Source organism: Dreissena polymorpha, chromosome 9 (genome assembly GCF_020536995.1).
Source record: "Dreissena polymorpha isolate Duluth1 chromosome 9, UMN_Dpol_1.0, whole genome shotgun sequence".
NCBI classification, from domain to species: Eukaryota; Metazoa; Mollusca; class Bivalvia; order Myida; family Dreissenidae; genus Dreissena; species Dreissena polymorpha.
The window spans coordinates 48,226,490-48,247,103 of record NC_068363.1 but is presented as its reverse complement, the minus strand read 5'-3'; the positions used below and the strand labels follow the sequence as shown (position 1 = coordinate 48,247,103).

General features: G+C 35.9%; 1 protein-coding gene and 1 long non-coding RNA gene across 2 annotated transcripts in view; one reads left to right on the top strand and one right to left on the bottom strand.

Annotated features, from left to right (window-relative positions):
- Positions 1-20,614, top strand: part of LOC127846016 (1-phosphatidylinositol 4,5-bisphosphate phosphodiesterase gamma-1-like) — a 148,009-nt gene that overhangs the window by 108,615 nt on the left and 18,780 nt on the right. The window contains exons 26-32 of the mRNA XM_052377197.1: positions 6,998-7,091; positions 8,582-8,673; positions 8,978-9,153; positions 12,948-13,047; positions 13,980-14,094; positions 16,473-16,634; positions 17,179-17,267. Of these exons, the coding sequence (XP_052233157.1) occupies positions 6,998-7,091; positions 8,582-8,673; positions 8,978-9,153; positions 12,948-13,047; positions 13,980-14,094; positions 16,473-16,634; positions 17,179-17,267 (828 nt within the window). The remainder of the gene's footprint in view (positions 1-6,997; positions 7,092-8,581; positions 8,674-8,977; positions 9,154-12,947; positions 13,048-13,979; positions 14,095-16,472; positions 16,635-17,178; positions 17,268-20,614) is intronic.
- Positions 18,779-20,173, bottom strand: LOC127844218 (uncharacterized). The gene is made up of 3 exons (XR_008032627.1): positions 19,857-20,173; positions 19,413-19,598; positions 18,779-19,119 (listed from the first exon to the last, which is right to left on the bottom strand). It is a non-coding gene; the product is annotated as an uncharacterized LOC127844218 (long non-coding RNA).

The following is a 20,614-nucleotide window of genomic DNA, read 5'->3' as shown; positions in this document are numbered from 1 at the left end:
TCATGACCAGTTTTTGTACGCATAGCTTTTCACTGTTCATGAACACAGTTGTTGGTAAAATGCAGTGTTTGTGAACACTTTGCAGTTGACAATTCATGAATGCGGTTTGTGTGGTATAAGCAATCTTTATGTTCCCAGGCTATTTACAGGTGATGAACACTTCAAACCTAGCTACACTTTATTAATACAGTTTTTGTGAAAAAAAGCAATATTTCTGTTAACATAACTTTTGACAGATCGTGAATACCGTATAAGCAGGGATCATATTTTCCAGCAACATCAATCGGTCTGGATTTAAATGGGGGAAAAAGTGTCAGAAAATTTCCTTCCAAAATTGTGACAAATACGTTAAAATATATACCATTGATTTTGCCATTCATGAAGAGGGTATAATAATGTACAAGTTAAATTGCCTTAAGCATTTTTTTAAACGGAACATACGAGTTTTCTCAATTGGTTTTATTATTAGCTATTACATTGTTGTTTCGGTAACTGTTTTATCTGACTTTTCATCGTTGTCAATATTATTAATCTGTGTAAGTCTATACCGATGTTTTAAATCATTGTCGACTCGATAATAGCTTAGCATTGAATCTAACAAATGTCTGTGCGTAGGTTGGCTACTGGCAATAATAAAACCAAATAGTTGAAAAACAATTCGTGTACGTTATAATTTGTTGTCGAATAAACCACGGCCGATAGTTAAGATGCGTAGGGATTAAATCACCAGTGTGAAGCACAAGTGATTAAAAACCACGCATCTTAACTTCCGGTCGTGGGTTATTCAACAACAAACAATAAAGTACACAAATTATTTCGATTCTAACACAATTTTTACTAAAGATTTATACAATGTATATTATTAACCAGGTTTTCGGAAGGAAAAAACTGGTTATTAGATTGGCGAATGCGGGCGGGCTGGCTTGTTGGCGGGCTGGCTGGCTGGCGGGCTGGCGGAACAAGCTTGTCCGGGCCATAACTATGTCGTTCATTGTCAGATTTTAAAATCATTTGGCACATTTGTTCACCATCATTGGACGGTGTGTCGCGCGAAATAATTACGTCTATATCTCCAAGGTCAAGGTCACACTTTGAGTTCAAAGGTCAAAAATGGCCATAAATGAGCTTGTCCGAGCCATAACTATGTCGTTCACTGTCAGATTTTAAAATCATTTGGCACATTTGTTCACCATCATTGGACGGTGTGTCGCGCGAAATAATTACGTCGATATCTCCAAGGTCAAGGTCACACTTTGAGTTCAAAGGTAAAAAATAGCCATAAATGAGCTTGTCTGGGCTATAACTATGTCATTCATTATGATATTTTAAAATCATTTGGCACATTTGTTCACCATCATGGGACGGTGTGTTGCACAAAAGAATCACGTCAATATCTCCAATGTCAAGGTCGCCACGACTAAAAATAGATTTATTTTAAAACAAACTTACAAAGGGTGTTAATTTTGTTTGTTCATTTAAAAAGTTCAGTTTGAGTTGTCTCCCTTTATCAGATTTTTTTTCACAATGAAAACCTGGTTTTGTGACAATTTTGTCCCTTGTTTTTCTTGTGTACTATTTTATGTGAAGTTCCGCCCATAAAAATAACTTTCGGCTGTTCTGTCAATTAAAACCGCAACTTTCATTCATTTATTGCCGGATTATTACGCTGGTGGAAAATGTATCGGCATGTTTTGTTTAGTTACAGCGCGTGCTTTCAGTGTATAAGGTCCGCCCACAATTAATGCAGAATATCCAATTTTCTTCTTTGTTTATATGAAAGTTTACTGACTGTATCATGCATGAAATGCACAATTTCCACGAGGATAACATCGAGGTTTTAATCTCCGAAGAAACTGTCAACGATTTTATCGTGGACGAGCACACATTACGGACCGATTAGTGTGCTAGGTATAAGCCAGTGAAATTATCGATTGATATTGACACGGGTTATTCACGCTTGACTAATACACAACCGCGCGAATCTTCGTTGTTTGGGGTCATACGCTGATACTAGTCGGCTGACGTGCAATAGACTGGTCCTGACCGGTTAAGAGACTGCAGTGAATGGTTTATCACACCTAATTGAGATAAGAATGTAATTAGGGTATGCTAGCATGTGCACTGCGTAATCGATTTCATGACATGGGAATTTTAGCAAACAGAATCCCAGACTCTTTGGGATTTTCAATCGGTCTGTCATGACCCCCAATCGGTCTAGGACCGACAAAACCGAACAAAATATGATCCCTGCGTATAAGTCATTAAATAAAGTTTGATAACCGACTGCTATTGACAGTGCATAGGCACTGTTTTCATGGTATAAAGCATAGTTTGTAGACACAAAGGTATTGGCAGGTCATGAACTCAGATCATGTGGTAAAAAGGAGTGTTTTTAGGCACAAAGCTTTTGACAGATCATAAACACAGTTCATGTGGTAAAAAGGAGTGTTTGTAGGCACAAAGCTATCAACAGGTCATTTACACAGTTCATGTGGTAAGTGCATATAGGCACAAAGCTATTGACAGGTCGTTAACACAGTTCATGTGGTAAAAAGGAGTGTTTGTAGGCACAAAGCTATTGACAGGTCATTAACACAGTTCATGGGGTAAAAAGGAGTGTTTGTAGGCACAAAGCTATTGACAGTTCATTAACACAGTTCATGTGGTAAAAAGGATAGGTTGTAGGCAAAAAGCTATTGACAGTTCATTAACACAGTTGATGCAGTAAAAAGGAGTGGTTGTAGGCACAAAGCTATTGACAGGTCATGAACACAGTTCTTGTGGTAAAGGAGTGTTTGTATGTACAAAGCTATTGACAGGTCATTATATATAAACACAGTTCATGTGGTAAAAAGAAGTGTTTGTAGTCATAAAGCTATTGACAGGTCATAAACACAGTTCATGCGGTAAAAAGGAGTGTTTGTAGGCACAAAGCTATCAACAGGTCATTTACACAGTTCATGTGGTAAAAAAGAGTGCTCATAGACACAAAGCTATTGACTTGCCATTAACACAGTTCATGTGGTAATATGAGTGCTTGTATGCACAAAGCTATTGATACAGTTAATGCAGCAAAAAGGAGTGGTTGTAGGCATCAAGCTATCGACAGTTCATTAACACAGTTCATGTGGTAAAAAGGAGTGTTTGTAGGCACAAAGCTATCAACAGGTCATTTACACAGTTAATGTGGTAAGTGCTCATAGGCACAAAGCTATTGACAGGTCGTTAACACAGTTCATGTGGTAAAAAGGAGTGTTTGTAGGCACAAAGCAATTGACAGTTCATTAACACAGTTCATGTGGTAAAAAGGAGTGGTTGTAGGCACAAAGCTATGGACAGTTCATTAACACAGTTCATGCAGTAAAATGGAGTGTTTGTAGGCACAAAGCTATTGACAGGTCATTAACACAGTTCATGGGGTAAAAAGGAGTGTTTGTAGGCACAAAGCTATTGACAGTTCATTAACACAGTTCATGTGGTAAAAAGGAGTGGTTGTAGGCAAAAAGCTATTGACAGTTCATTAACACAGTTGATGCAGTAAAAAGGAGTGGTTGTAGGCACAAAGCTATTGACAGGTCATTAACACAGTTCATGTGGTAAAGGAGTGTTTGTATGTACAAAGCTATTACAGGTCATTATATATAAACACAGTTCATGTGGTAAAAAGAAGTGTTTGTAGTAATAAAGCTATTGACAGGTCATAAAAACAGTTCATGCAGTAAAAAGGAGTGTTTGTAGGCACAAAGCTATCAACAGGTCATTTACACAGTTCATGTGGTAAAAAAGAGTGCTCATAGACACAAAGCTATTGACAGGTCGTTAACACAGTTAATGTGGTAATAGGAGTGCTTGTATGCACAAAGATATTGACACAGTTAATGCAGTAAAAGGAGTGGTTGTAGGCATCAAGCTATCGACAGTTCATTAACACAGTTCATGTGGTAAAAAGGAGTGTTTGTAGGCACAAAGCTATTGACAGTTCATTAACACAGTTCATGCAGTAAAAAGGAGTGGTTGTAGGCACAAAGCTATTGACAGTTCATAAACACAGTTCATGCAGTAATAAGAAGTGTTTGGAGGCACAAAGCTATTGACAGTTCATTAACACAGTTCATGGGGTAAAAAGGAGTGTTTGTAGGCACAAAGCTATTGACAGTTCCTTAACACAGTTCATGTGGTAAAAAGGAGTGGTTGTAGGCACAAAGCTATTGACAGTTTATTAACACAGTTCATGCAGTAAAAAGGAGTGGTTGTAGGCACAAAGCTATTGACAGGTCATTATATATAAACGCAGTTCATGTGGTAAAAAGAAGTGTTTGTAGGCACAAAGCTATTGACAGGTCATAAACACAGTTCCTGTGGTAAAAAGGAGTGTTTGTAGTCATAAAGCTATTGACAGGTCATCTAAGCAGTTCATGTGGTAAAAAAGAGTGTTTTGTAGGCATAAAGCTATCAACAGGTCATTAACACAGTTCATGTTGTAAAAAAGAGTGTGTGTAGGCATGCAGTTATTGACAGGTCATTGACATAGTTCATGTGTTAAAAAGGAGTGTTTGTAGGCACAAAACTATTGACAGTTCATTCACACAGTTCATGCAGTAAAAAGGAGTGGTTGTAGGCACAAAGCTATTGACAGTTCCTTAACACAGTTCATGTGGTAAAAAGGAGTGGTTGTAGGCACAAAGCTATTGACAGTTCATTAACACAGTTCATGCAGTAAAAAGGAGTGGTTGTAGGCACAAAGCTATTGACAGGTCATTATATATAAACGCAGTTCATGTGGTAAAAAGAAGTGTTTGTAGGCACAAAGCTATTGACAGGTCATAAACACAGTTCCTGTGGTAAAAAGGAGTGTTTGTAGTCATAAAGCTATTGACAGGTCATCTAAGCAGTTCATGTGGTGAAAAAGAGTGTTTTGTAGGCATAAAGCTATCAACAGGTCATTAACACGGTTCATGTTGTAAAAAATAGTGTGTGTAGGCATGCAGCTATTGACAGGTCATTGACATAGTTCATGTGTTAAAAAGGAGTGGTTGTAGGCAAAAAGCTATTGACAGTTCATTCACACAGTTCATGTGGTAAAAAAGTGTGTTTGTAGGCACAAAACTATTGACAGTGCATTAACACAGTTCATGTGGTAAAAAGGTGTGTATGTAGGAACAAAGCTATTGACAGATCATTAACAAGATTTTTTTATGTTAAAAGCAGTGTAAGGGTATGTATACAGAATGTGTTAGTGACTTGTCAATATCTTCACCATAATGCCCCGTAGTTAGGTTTTGTACTACTTATACAATTTTCTGATCATTAAAAAAGTCCTTATGTACCAAGTAAAACAATTAATAATCTCGAATTATAATTTCTGCTTATATTTTCTTATTTTGAAATAATTGTCTATATATAAAGAGGACATTGAGCTGGTTTCATTTTGTTGTAATCAAAACAACAAACTATATATAATTCTAAAATTGTACATAATTCAGTAGTATATGTACTTAATTATTCACTTATGGAGTTTAAACATTTTGTTTGAAATCAACAAATTGTTGTTGAGAAATGAAGGTTTGATTAATCTTGTATCAACCATGATATTTAATGCACAAACATATGCTAAACATGCACACTAACAAACAGCTTTAACTGCACAGAACCTTTGAACCTGCTTGCATGTATTGTTTGAAACTTTGCTAACATTTATCTTGTTTGAACTTTTTCTAATATTTATTGTCCCCCATTGGTTAAACCGGAGGGGACTTATGGCTTGCGCTCTGTCTGTCTTTCTGTCTGTCTGTCTTTCTGTCCTACGTCAAGAATTCTGGTTGCTATGACAACAAATTAAAAAAAATACCGACAATGGTGGAATTTCCCCGGTAGGGGACCATATTGCTTGGCAATCTCTTGTTTATCATAGAATTTTGCTTACATATTACAATCCAGTATATCTGAAAATGTCTATCAGTCTGATATTTTGTTGGTTGGCAGATTATCACCCCTTGGCTAATATGAGTGATGCTTTTTGTGCACTATTACACAGCATCTTACTTTCTCTTTACAATGTGATACATCAGTGACTTTATATTTGGCAGAGCATAGCTCCAATCCAAATATATATTTACTATCTTAAAGTAAACCATAAGTGACAAACCTTGTAACATTTTTATATTACACTTCTCTCTCCAGCATGAACATAATGATAGGAGAAAAGTTAGCTAACTGTACTGGATGATGTTGTTTGCTTTTACTTCCATTCCATCATGAAACTTTACTATCCTAATATGAAAATCTGATGAAATTATATGGCTAAAATATACAGTCAGCATGTGACCTGGCAAATCCAATAAAAAATGTTCTATGGAAATAATAAGAAATCTGGTCAATAAAACCATAGATTGCATAGCAATATGATAAGAATACACTTTTTTGCAAGGGCCATTTTGTATTGTTTTAATATAGAAGTAAGTAAATAAGAGTGTGAAATGCATAAAATAAGAAATGTATCACTAGGTCTATAATATTCAAAGATCCTTATATAAATTGGTGAGGCTCACAAATGAGTCTTTCTTAATTTTCATTGTTGAACAGATTCAGCAGCTATTCAATATTGCATCCTTGATTAAAACTTTTTTAGGAAAACTAGAGATTTTTCTTATCTGAGCATAGAATATACACAAAACATTTATGAACTTTGGATTAAAAAGGTGTTTTTTATGCTACACATAATTTTATTATGCATGTTATTGTTTTAAAGACTTTTCTATTCAGCTTTACTTCCTTGTGTTTGAATTTGAGTTAATTGATTTTAGTTTTTTGTGGAGGTATAAATCTTGCCAGATTTAAACCGTTCACATATTTTAACTCCTACACCATATAACACTGATCAAAATTGAGTGTGAAACTTCTCTGCTTATTTTCAATATTTCGGATACATTTTTTTCCTGTAAAACCATGTAGTTGTAAGATATTTAGATTATAAATCATGTTATATTTCTGTTGACAGGCAACAGTAAAGAAGCAGATAGAAAGACGCAACATGATAGCCCAGGAGTTTTCAGACCTGATTGTTTATTGTGTAGCTGTGCAGTTCAATGAAAGTGAGTTTTGGTTGTATTCAGCTTTATTTGATGCAGTTCTGTTATTTGTAAGGAAATATTGGTGACAACCATGATTCACTGTTTCAAACATTGAAAAATAACAGCGAAAATTATGGATACTGCGAGTAACTTGCAGTCTGTTCAGGTTTTATGCTGTTTGCTGCTCCTCAGTATCTAAGGATTGGTGTGAACACTGAATTTAGTAAGAAAGGTCAATTAAATTAAAAATTAAACTTTCTTAAGGACTACAAAGGCGTCAAAGTACCCATCTAAGTGTAAAGGGTTAAATAGAAAAATCACTTCAACAATCTCCTCTGAAACCACAAAGCCCTAAGGTTTGGTATTTGGTATGTAAAATTATATACAGTTTACTCTCGTTGTTTCGAAGTCGGCGGGAACAAGAACAAATATAGCAATTAGGAGAAATTGAGATATCCGATTAGGTGTTTTCAAAGAAAAAATGAGACGAAAATTTACCTTGTTTTTTACATTTATATACCTGCTAAGTTGTCTAACTAAAGCCGTCACCGTGTGGCATAATACTCTCTACTACCCTTTCTATTACCTGATATACGCGTTTATACGAGGCACGATTAAATTTGCTATTTAAATGCTTATAATTACGTTTTAAGTGTTATTGAATTGCATGAACACATGCGGTTATTATTTTCTAAACTGTCGAGTAAACATGTTAATGTTGCTATTTAAAGTTATGATGCAATTGACGTCCAATCAAGACGATGGTTTTTCATCTTAACGTGTAAATCACGTTCGGGAATACTGAACTATACATGAAAATTTTGAAATGCAAAGTTCAATTGATTATTAGTACAGGATAAAATAAACCCACAGGTTATAAAGTGACAGACCTTACTGACGTGTTAATGGTTAACGACATTACACACGTGTGGTCATTGATGCAATTAAGGGATCAATTATCTACCGCACAATTTGGGAGCAGCCGGGCGAAGCGGGACGATGAAGTATCCAAGAAAACATTTCTCACCTTTGCCGACGCTGGAACAGTTATTCGCACTTTGAGATGAACCACAGTAAATACATGTAAAATCAGGACTTGGGACAAATTTTTATATCGAGATATCAAATTATGCGACATAATGAAAATCGAAATATGCGATGTTTATTAATATAGAAAAAGAAGGAAAAAGTTGGGACATTGAGCTTACTTTGACATATTGAGAAAATCTAGATATCAGATGTCAAGATTACGAGAGTAGACTGTAGTTTTATTCTACCAAATTTATTCAAATCTTGGCTTTTGGGTCAAAGTTAGCCCATCCTGCAGGGAACTTATTTTTCTAATGTTTGAAGCGAAACTTTAAAAAATATCTTCCAACCAAGATCACTGTAACTTCTTAACATGAATTCAGGGCTCTCATGAGCTTTGTCTCTGCCCTCTTGTTTGGTTATGGTTAAGTTTAGGTTATGCTGATATGCCACGGCGGACATAAGGTTTGCTTTTGTTTCAGAGTTTCAAGGTTCTGGCAACTGCGTCGAGATGTCCTCCTTCCAGGAGACCAAGGCAGAGGGTCTGTGTAGCAAGTCCAAGGCTCTCCAGTTTGTGAAATATCCTTTGTTGTCATTCAGTTATACCAATAAAACTATGGTTTACAATTGGGAATATCTTTTGTGAACCTAAATATTTTGTTAAATCTTTTTAAACTTGAGTATCAGTGTTAATAGTATTAACAATTTATCATAACACTTGCATTTAGTGTTCTCTAACCTAAAGTCTAAAATTATTATTATACTATTATTATACTTACAGATGTTAATATATCAAAACATTTATATGCCAAGTAGCCAATATATTATTTGTTGAATTATATTATTTGTCTTCAATATTCCATTGAGACCTTAACAAGCCTACATACAACTACCGTCAACTCAGTCGGGTTTATCCAAAGGGGTCCAGAATTGACTCGTCCAACTACAACCCTATCCCGATGTGGAATTGTGGGTCTCAGCTCTGTGCACTCAACTACCAGACGGCTGACTGGCCCATGCAAGTCAATCAGGGACGCTTCCTCATGAATGGAATGTAGGGCTGGCTTTTGCATTTCAACACTTGATTGCTGATTATCATTTTACTTGAGCAATTGAAAAGATTAGATTCTTTAGTTTTTTTACACCTTGCCAACCCCCAATTTCATTTCAATATAAACGATTGCCGGGGGTTCTCCAGCTTGAATCTGTTTGTCAAAGTACTTTGGCACTTTACAACATGTAATTGTGCATGCTTTGTTCCTTATGATATCAAGTTTTTCATGTTCAATTTGTATTAATCTGCATAAACAATTGCAGAAATGATACCCCTTTTTTCACTTAGAATTTCATTATTGTTACAAGTTGTTTGTAGTATATGTGATATGAGGGTTTTTTGTCACTTTTGTGACAATCTCTAGTTTTTCCATTATATCCATTTGAACACAAAGAGGGTTGAGCACCATACTATTGTTGTTTGTATAGAAATGTTTAGTAGATACATGAGTCTCACTGTACACCCTTGACATATAGAAATTACCCAATAATAATTGCCAACATTTCAAATGTAATTTGTGTTCAAAACAGGAAATACAACTATTGCCATTTGGTGCTCAACAACTTCTATTTAGTGTATGAATGGGACATGTTCCCCATTAATTACATGGCGATTGGTCATGAAATTATATGTTTACAGCCATTCTCCTTCTACTTTTGATTCAAGTAGGGCAGTTGTTAGATACTGAAATAGGTATATGCACTAAGTACTGGTAAACAACTCGGGTCCGCTAAGCTTGCCCATGAAAAGCGAGCGTAAGTTAACAGACAGCTTTGAAATGACTGATTGATATATTGGTACTAACATAAAAAAATTGGTAAAATAAACCAAAACCCAAACACTTTGTGGCTTAATTACCGTAATCGGTTGTGTATAAGGCGCACTTTTTTACCCCCAAATTTGATTTAAAAAACTTGATGCGCGTTATGCACAACAACAGGCATGCCAAAACATTTTTTCCCTGTCAGTTACCCAGTTACGGTAACTCGGACCATTCTGTTCCCAGTCGATTTAACTGTCACTATGTTAATAATTGTATTATATTTACGATCTGAATATAGATTAACAAACGTTATAAAGTTAAAATTAATATTTTCTATCTTTTTCAGGTACGTACAGAGCATCGAAATCAAATAAATTTGAAGGAGATAATGAAAAACAAGGAAGCCATTTTTATTTAAATTTTATTGTTTATTCCCACAATATTATACCCTACTGTACTAGGGTTACACAATTTAATTGGGGCACTTGTCGATTTACAATAGTATGTCGGCAAGGCCTTTCCCGATATTGATGATTATTTTTATTGCTTTTCAAATGTGTTAATAAAATTGATGTTGTGTTTGTTCACACGTTTTCATACGTCTTGTCAAGATTTGAGTCACCTGTCAAGTTTTGTGTAGCTGGGCTATTATCAAAACATGCGAATCGGCAGACGGCATCACACCTCCACTGTTTAATTATCGCGTGTAATGTCAGTAATGGTGTTGAGAAGTTTGAGTCGTTAAAGTCACCTGTCAATTATACTGAGCAACTGAATGAGCAATAAACAACACTCTTCAACATGAATAAAAACTGCACATTTGCCATTTTTAATCATTATAAAAATTGTCATTAGACTTACCGTATCTTGAATAGCACTGCGATCGACAGAGAAAGAATCTTGAAATTGTCTTTGAATTGTCAGAATTTTTTAATTGTCAGTCACAATATTGACGTTTCGGACATAGACGGACGACCCTTATAAAGACGATCAAAGACAACAACAAAGGTCCTTTTCAGGACCGCGCATATTCTGGAAAGAATATTTTGCAAATTGTCAAAAACAAATATATTTGTGTAATGTAACCTTACCATCTATATCGCATAGACGCTCGAAATAACGCGCGAGACCGGCAATGTAAATAAAACGATTTTCTGTTAGCCCATGGAGTATGGAACCGAATTTTTACAGTTTTTTTGCATCAAAAACTTTTTTTCCCGATTTTTTGCTTCAAAAAGTTGATGCGCGTTATACACAAATGCGCGTTATACACAACCGATTACGGTATAGGTGTGGTTACATGTTACAACTGACACACTTTGTGGCTTGATTTTAGGTGTGGCTACATGTAACAACTGACACACTTTGTGGATTGATTTCAGGTGTGGTTACATGTTACAACTGACACACTTTGTGGATTGATTTCAGGTGTGGTTACATGTTGCAACTGACACACTTTGTGCTTGATTTCAGGTGTGGTTACATGTTACAACTGACACACTTTGTGGCTTGATTTAAGGTGGGGTTATATGTAACAACTGACACACTTTGTGGATTGATTTCAGGTGTGGTTACATGTTAAAACTGACACACTTTGTGCCTTGATTTCAGGTGTGGTTACATGTAACAACTGACACTTTGTGGATTGATTTCAGGTGTGGTTACATGTAACAACTGACACACTTTGTGGCTTGATTTCAGGTGTGGTTACATGTTACAACTGACACACTTTGTGGATTGATTTTAGGTGGGGTTACATGTAACAACTGACACACTTTGTGGATTGATTTCAGGTTTGGTTACATGTTACAACTGACACACTTTGTGGCTTGATTTCAGGTGTGGTTACATGATACAACTGACATACTTTGTGGCTTGATTTCAAGTGTGGTTACATGTTACAACTGACACACTTTGTGGATTCATTTCAGGTGTGGTTACATGTTACAACTGACACACTTTGTGGCTTGATTTCAGTTGTGGTTACATGTAACAACTGACACACTTTGTGGCTTGATTCAGGTGTGGTTACATGTAACAACTGACACACTTTGTGGATTGATTTCAGGTGTGGTTACATGTTACAACTGACACTTTGTGGCTTGATTTCAGGTGTGGTTACATGTTACAACTGACACACTTTGCGGCTTGATTTTAGGTGTGGTTACATGTAACAACTGGCACATTTTGTGCCTTGATTTTAGGTGTGGTTACATGTAACAACTGACACACTTTGTGGCTTGATTTCAGGTGTGGTTACATGTAACAACTGACACACTTTGTGGCTTTATTTAATGTGTGGTTACATGTAACAACTGACACACTTTGTGGATTGATTTTAGGTGTGGTTACATGTTACAACTGACACACTTTTTGGCTTGATTTCAGGTGTGGTTACATGTAACAACTGACACACTTTGTACCTCGATTTTAGGTGGGGTTACGTGATACAACTGACACACTTTGTGCCTTGATTCAGGTGTGTTTACATGTTACAACTGACACACTTTGTGGCTTGATTTCAGGTGTGGTTACATGTAACAACTTACACCTTTTGTACCTTGATTTTAGGTGGGGTTATATGTTACAATTGACACACTTTGTGGCTTGATTTCAGGTGTGGCTACATGTAACAACTGACACACTTTGTGGCTTGACTTTAGGTGGGGTTACATGTTACACCTGACACACTTTGTGTTTTGATTTCAGGTGTGGTTACATGTTACAACTGACACACTTTGTGGATTGATTTCAGGTGTGGTTACATGTTACAACTGACACACTTTGTGGCTTGATTTCAGGTGTGGTTACATGTTACAACTGACACACTTTGTGGATTGATTTCAGGTGCAGTTACATGTTACAACTGACACACTTTGTGGATTGATTTCAGGTGTGGTTACATGTAACAACTGACACACTTTGTGGATTGATTTCAGGTGTGGTTACATGTAACAACTGACACACTTTGTGCCTTGATTTTAGGTGGGGTTACATTTTACAACTGACACACTTTGTGGCTTGATTTTAGGTGTGGTTACGTATTACAACCAGACTGCATCTGGTCTGAAGGCTACAGTCCATTTGACAAGAGGTCTGTGAAAGTGGATCCTATGACCATCTCTGTCACGGTAGGGGAAAACATGGTTAACACTTGTATTGGTAGATAAAACATTTGCCGTTTTTGATATGCTGAAATTATGTTCAATCATTGTAATGATTGGTGAAGTGATTGTACATCTTTGTAATGGACGGTGAAATCGTTGCCCATCTTTGTAATTGAAGGTGAAATTGTTTTCCATCTTTGTAATGGAAGCTGAAATCATTGTCTTTGTAATAAAAGGTAAAATCAATGTCCATCTTTGTTCTGGTATGGTTCATCAGTGTCTTTATTTTTAAAGATAGGTAAATTGTCTGTCCTTTAATTAATTTATTTCTCATTGTAGAAATTGTATTTGAATGGTTTAATAATAATGGGAATAATAGATTCTAACAATTATCAATAACATGAAAATTAAGATGCGACAGGAAGCATTCCAGAAACGCCAGCGCGCTCAAAAGTGACTTTTTGACAAAATACTAAGTGTGGAAAATGCTCTTTTGACAAAAAAGCCCCCCCCCGCCCTTTTCAAATCCTATCTGGATCACTGAGACCTTAAACAAATCTTTGTCAATAAAGCCATTGATTGCATTGCAATCTAAGAAGTATAAACTTGTTTGTCAGGATCATTTTGTATTGTTTTAGTGTAGAAATAAGAAAATCAGTATAAAAAATACACAAAATAAGAAATATGTTACTGGTTGTAAAAATATTTCACCATTTAAAATAGTGAGAAATGTGGGTACATAAAATTGCCTTTGTAATTGTTGTTGTGGCGGAGATTGAGCATCTATTCAAAATTGTACCATTGATTATGTTTGATAGAAAATCTAGTGTTTTTTGCTCTTAGCATAGAAGATTCAAGAACAAATTCATTAATTTTGAATGAGAAAAAGAGTTCTTTATGCTTAAATTCATTGTATCTTGCTGGTTATTCCATGTTATAAGATGTATGTATCACAGGTGATTGGGGCTCGGCATCTGATGAGGCCGAAACAGAAATTGGGCAATCCCTTTGTGGAGATTGAGATTGTGGGGCTAGACTGTGATAACAACAAGTGGAAGACATTGTCCACACGTAAGACATGCTTATAGCATGAAGTTGTTCATATTTAAAAGTTTGTCAATAATGGACCCATGGCAAAAAAGGTTCCTGTAATGCGGTAATTTGATAGACAATGTTCAGTGTTTGACTGTATGTACTCTGTTCTAATAAGAAACTCTGGTATATATCTGAAGACAAGAAACACTGTTGTGATGCAACCCAGCTAACAACTTACAACAAAGTCAATGACCATAGAACAGAATAGAAAAAAATCTCATTTAATATGCAAACATGCTTATAAGAATTGTTTTCATATTATCATGTTCAGCCAATAAATAACTTTTGCTGATTATAATGTTTGGCTTTAAGATAAAATCTGTCTAATACTTTGCTTTGAGATCACTAAATGTATGTTGTTTATAAGCACATAAACCGATATCATTCTTCTACAATCTGATAATTGTTTTTATGCCCCCCTTCGAAGAAGAGGGGGTATATTGCTTTGCTCATGTCGGTCTGTCGGTCGGTCTGTCGGTCTGTCGGTCCGTCCACCAGGTGGTTGTCAGACGATAACTCAAGAACGCTTGGGCCTAGGATCATGAAACTTCATAGGTACATTGATCATGACTCGTAGATGACCCCTATTGATTTCGAGGTCACTAGGTCAAAGGTCACGGTGACCAGAAATAGTAAAATGGTTTTTGAATGATAACTCAAGAACGCATACGCCTAGGATCATGAAACTTCATGGGTAGATTGATCATGACTTGCAGATGACCCCTATTGATTTTGAGGTCACTAGGTCAAAGGTCAAGGTCACGGTGACCCGAAATAGTAAAATGGTTTCCGGATGATAACTTAAGAACGCATACGCCTAGGATCATGAAACTTCATAGGTAGATTGATCATGACTCGCAGATGACCCCTATTGATTTTGAGGTCACTAGGTCAAAGGTCAAGGTCACGGTGACCCGAAATAGTAAAATTGTTTTCGGATGATAACTCAAGAACGCATACGCCTAGTATCATGAAACTTCATAGGTAGATTGATAATGACTTGCAGATGACCCCTATTGATTTTGAGGTCACAAGGTCAAAGGTCAAGGTCACGGTGACCCGAAATAGTAAAATGATTTTTGGATGATAACTCAAGAACGGTTTTGCCTAGGATCATGACACTTCATAAGTACATTGATCGTGACTCGCAGATGACCCCTATTGATTTTCAGGTCACTTGGTCAAAGGTCAAGGTCACAGTGACAAAAATCGTATTCACACAATGGCTGCCACTACAACGGACAGCCCATATGGGGGGCATGCATGTTTTACAAACAGCCCTTGTTAATCTTTCTTCATAGGTAGAATATTTCATACAATATTTCAAAAAATAAAGTTAACACATAAAAAATCAATGTTCCATATAGCAATAGCCAAAATTTCAATACTGGATGTGGTGATCTGGTAACATAGATTTAACGCGATACAAATTGCTGGTTTTTATTTTTGTGTCACAATATATTCCATGTGAAAGTCCAGCTACCATATCTGAACATTCACAGGCAAACATGAGATTGGCTTCGGTCAGCTTCGGAAGAACGACTTAGTTATCATAAATATGTTGTTATTCTGGTGCTGCTTGAAGCCAGTCTTGCATTTGCCTGTTAGTGCTCACATATTGTGGCAGAAAATGAACATGGAATATATTGTCGCATATATTGTTGCACAAACAATGAAGACAAGCATTTTGTATCTTGTTTAATCTATGTTGCCATACCACATCTACTTTGAAATATTGGCTATTGCTGTAAGGAATACTAATTTTTTATGGTTTTACTTTGTTTTACGAAATATTATGCGAAATATTTGTTGATTTTTAGCTCAGCGTTTTAGGAGAAAACCCGAGGTATTGTCATAGCCAGCTCGTCGTGTCGTCTGACGTCCGCGTCATGCTAAAACCTTAACATTGGCTCTAAAATCAAAGTGCCTCCACCTACAACCTTGAAACTTCATATTTAGATGCACCTTGATGAGTTCTACACGTCACACCCATTTTAGGGTCACTAGGTCAAGGTCATGGTCTCTTTGACCTCTAAAAAAATTAATAATTCTGACCAGCTTTCATTTATTCAAAACTGCATCTGTAGCCGAGCGTGCCAGGCGTTATGTGGTGCTGTTGTTAGTATATATGTTACTTTATACAATCTAAATTATTGATCTAAATCATTCTGCATTGGCCCATTTACTATAATCATTTCTTAAACGGTCTTAATTATTGTTCTTAAACATTGTGTATTTGCCATATACGTTAATAATTTGTTAAACAACAATCTTAATTAATATTATTAATCATTGTGCATAGGCCTATAGACCATGATCATTTCTTAAATCTTAATAAGTGTTTTTTTTTACAGAAATGAATGGGTTGAACCCAGTTTGGTCCAAGCAAACCACAGATTTTGACATCCACTGTCCCGATCTTGCTTTGATACGGTTTGTGGTGAACGACGAAGACACGTTTGGGGAACCAAAATTTCTTGGACAAGCCACATTCCCTGTAAAGTGCTTGAGAACAGGTAAACTTCCTGGTTTGCTTTATGAGTTTTGCAATTAACACATACATTGTTTTTCCATTATTTAATTGCTTATAAGTGTTTTGCTTTGTACTCATTTTATGAGAATGACAGTATTGAATGAAATGTGTTTGCATGTGCCATTTAAGTGCTCCTTGCTTCTAAATTAATTAAGGGTAATGAGCCCTGTCAATATTGAAGAAAGATATTTGATTCGTGTACTGTGCTCTTTCTCTCAGTGTCCACTATCAATGTATTCCCAAAATTTAAGAGCCCATATAAAGATGAATCAGGATTTTGAAGTGACTGGAATTTGAGGTCACTTTTTCAGCTGGCAGGTCAGTCTGCATGAAATATGTTTGTTGATCAAACTACTGGGTTCTTTTTAAAGCAATTTATTTAAGATTTGAAAAAGGTCATCACCATATTGACTAGATATACATAACACTTTTCGTCCTTACTAATCCACACGTTTGTGAGTTATTTGCCCTTGAACATAGCTGTCAAATCAGGGTGGGTTCTGTTCACTGTGTGTATTTTGTTGCAGGCTATCGAAGCGTGCCCTTGAAGAATGAGTACAGTGAGCCGCTGGAGTTGTCTGCCCTGCTTGTTCACGTTGACATACGCAACCCTCAGGTGGGTGACTTGTAGAGTTAGGGGTTGATATACATATGGGCTCACTCTTAGATATCTGGGCTTAAAGTTAGGGGTTGATATACATATGGGCTCACTCTTAGATATCTGGGCTTAAAGTTAGGGGTTGATATACATATGGGCTCACTCTTAGATATCTGGGCTTAAAGTTAGGGGTTGATATACATATGGGCTCACTCTTAGATATCTGGGCTTAAAGTTAGGGTTTCATATACATATGGGCTCACTCTTAGATATCTGGGCTTAAAGTTAGGGGTTGATTTACATATGGGCTCACTCTTAGATATCTGGGCTTAAAGTTAGGGGTTGATATACATATGGGCTCACTCTTAGATATCTGGGCTTCCCTCAGGTGGGCGACTTGTAGAGTTAGGGGTTGATATACATATGGGCTCACCCTTAGATATCTGGGCTTAAAGTTAGGGGTTGATATACATATGGGCTCACTCTTAGATATCTGGGCTTAATGCCTTTGTTAGGGTTGATATACATATGGGCTCACTCTTAGATATCTGGGCTTAATGCCTTTGTTAGGGGTTGATATACATATGGGCTCACTCTTAGATATCTGGGCTTAATGCCTTTGTTAGGGGTTGATATACATATGGGCTCACTCTTAGATATCTGGGCTTAATGCCTTTGTTAGGGGTTGATATACATATGGGCTCACTCTTAGATATCTCGGCTTAATGCCTTTGTTAGGGGTTGATATACATATGGGCTCACTCTTAGATATCTGGGCTTAATGCCTTTGCATAATGTGTTGTCCCAGATTAGCCTGTGTATTTTACACAGGCAATCAATATTCTCAAAAAAGTGTGTGAAATGTACGTTTTACGTACGTTTTGCGTGCATTAAACGTGGCGGTATTGGCACTGCGTTTTTTGTGCGCTTTTTCTTACCGAGTGAGTTTTTAACAAAAACAAACAAACAAGAAAATGTGCGCTTTTTGTGGATAAATGTGCGCTTTATGTGCGTTAAACGTGTGCTTTTTATAAGTGTGTTCAATGTGCGCTTTTATGTGCGTTAAACGTGCGCTTTTTATGTAAGTGCGTTTTTGACTACCATTTATGTGTGTAAATGTGCGCTTTAAAGTGCGTTAAATGTGCGCTTTTTGTGAGTTAAATGTGCGCTTTTTTTATTTAAAAAGCGCACATTTAACTCACGAATAGCGCAGTTATAACCCACATAAAAGCGCACATGTGTGTTAAATGTGCGCTTTTATGTGCGTTAAATGTGCGCTTTTTAAATAAAAATAATAATAACGCACGTTAAGCGCAGTTATAACCCACACAAAACGCACAATTAATGCACATGAATGGCAGCAAAAAACGCACTCACAAAAAGCACACATGTGCGTTAAAGGTGCATCTTTTGCCTTAACAGTTGATTCAATTATATGCTGTTAAAAGTTTTTTTTAATTCAGATATGCAATAAAAACCAATAATTATATAAACATATATATTTGTGTATTTTAATAATTACAAGATAATTCAATTTTATACTTTAATGTACACCAACATTTTTTAACATACATGAGTAATTAAATATCAATGGCAATTTGATGAAATAAATATAAACATAATTTGATTATAAATAAACAAAAAATAATAGCATACTATAATAACATGTACAGTATATACACACGAACAGCTATATACATAAGAAAGATGCATATCAATCAAGGCCTTTCAGCATTTCTTTGAGGCAGCGGAGTGCAGCTCTCATCTTTCTCTCCAAGTCTGCCACCAGGCGGTCAAACTTCTTTGCAACTATTATACTGTCATGGCCTTTGCGCGATGCGTCTCGTGCATGATCTCATTTGATCAGGTCCTGAAAGATATTTTATAATGTAAGTGTTGAATATTGCTGTTATGGTAATCTTGTTGCTATAAAAATTATAAATTTAAATCAAAACTAGTTTGTTTGCTTGTTGTTTTTGGTTGTTTATTTTGCAATTTTAAACCCCTGATCACATGTGACTTAACGCTTTTCATAAATAAATACGTTTGATAGAAAATACTGTTCGAAAATGTACCAAGATACGTGGTCTCATTTTGCTGTGTGGACTGGTCGGAAGTGTGACACCTTTAAAATGCAATAACCAGTACCCTGTATAGTTTTACCTCTAAACAAATCCAGCTTTTCTTGGTCAAGGAGAGGGCGCGGTTTTCCCACTCCTGTTCTCCTCATGTCGGCCAGCTTGTGCAGGGTAAAACCTGGTATTCAAGTCCATACATCAGGTAGTCTCTCTTTTGCTCCTTTTTTTGGCAGGCAATGCGATGATGCACATTCTTTCCATGGGGTTTAACCTTTTAATTTAAAAGTTCTCATTTAATATGGGGGAAAAATCTGTTCATTAATGACCAAAAATAGGTATAAATAACTTTAAGATGACAATAACCATAAAATACAGCCATAATAATTCAAATGGTGTTGTTTTTCTTTTAAAATTGCATTACATTTACTCATCCATTTACATTTCCCAGTGACAATACATAAATATGATAATGATCATAATTAAGTCAATAAACTAAATAAAAAAGGAATGCAGAATTGAAAATACGAACCTGTTACAACAGACTGTTCTTCAGTATTCCAAAAATACAGGCAGTTGTTGAACTAGACCATATCACTTTATATGTCTTTAAGCACCCACTTTTAATCTCCTTTATTGTTGATTTACACATTGTAGTAAATACACATTTTTTTCATCACACAATACTTCATGCTGAAAGTATTTCAAGACATTTTACACTAGAATAATAGGTCTTAATTCTAGCTTAAAGTCAGTTGCTGATGCTGCTTGTTTTCAAAAAATAACTTCCTATCTGTGGTTCTCAAATAGATGGTGCCTGAACATCAAAAGTATATCAACACCCCTTAGTTAGGCTTAGATGGAGGACTGATAGGGACTGGCTATTCTCTTATCTGATACCATGCTGTGTCCAAGCCAAAATTTGCATAATTTGAGAAATACTGATAAGGCAGTCATTTCAACACCAAAATATTTATTGAATAATACACAGCACCCTTGACACATTATATTTAATTGTAAATATTTAAATATAACATGCTGAATGGTTTAAGCAAATAATATTAATAGTATAAATATTATTTTAATTGCCTTTAAAATGTATGTTTATGGTCAATGTGGTAGACATTAATTGTATTAGGGTATAAATATCAGTATAAGAAAGTTCAAATACTTATTTATGTTGAGAAAATATAATTGATACTATCAAGCCCACATAATACTTTTGACACTTTCAATATTTTTAATTAGTTACGCACAGTCTGATTTAGGTGGAAATTTTTAGAAATGTTT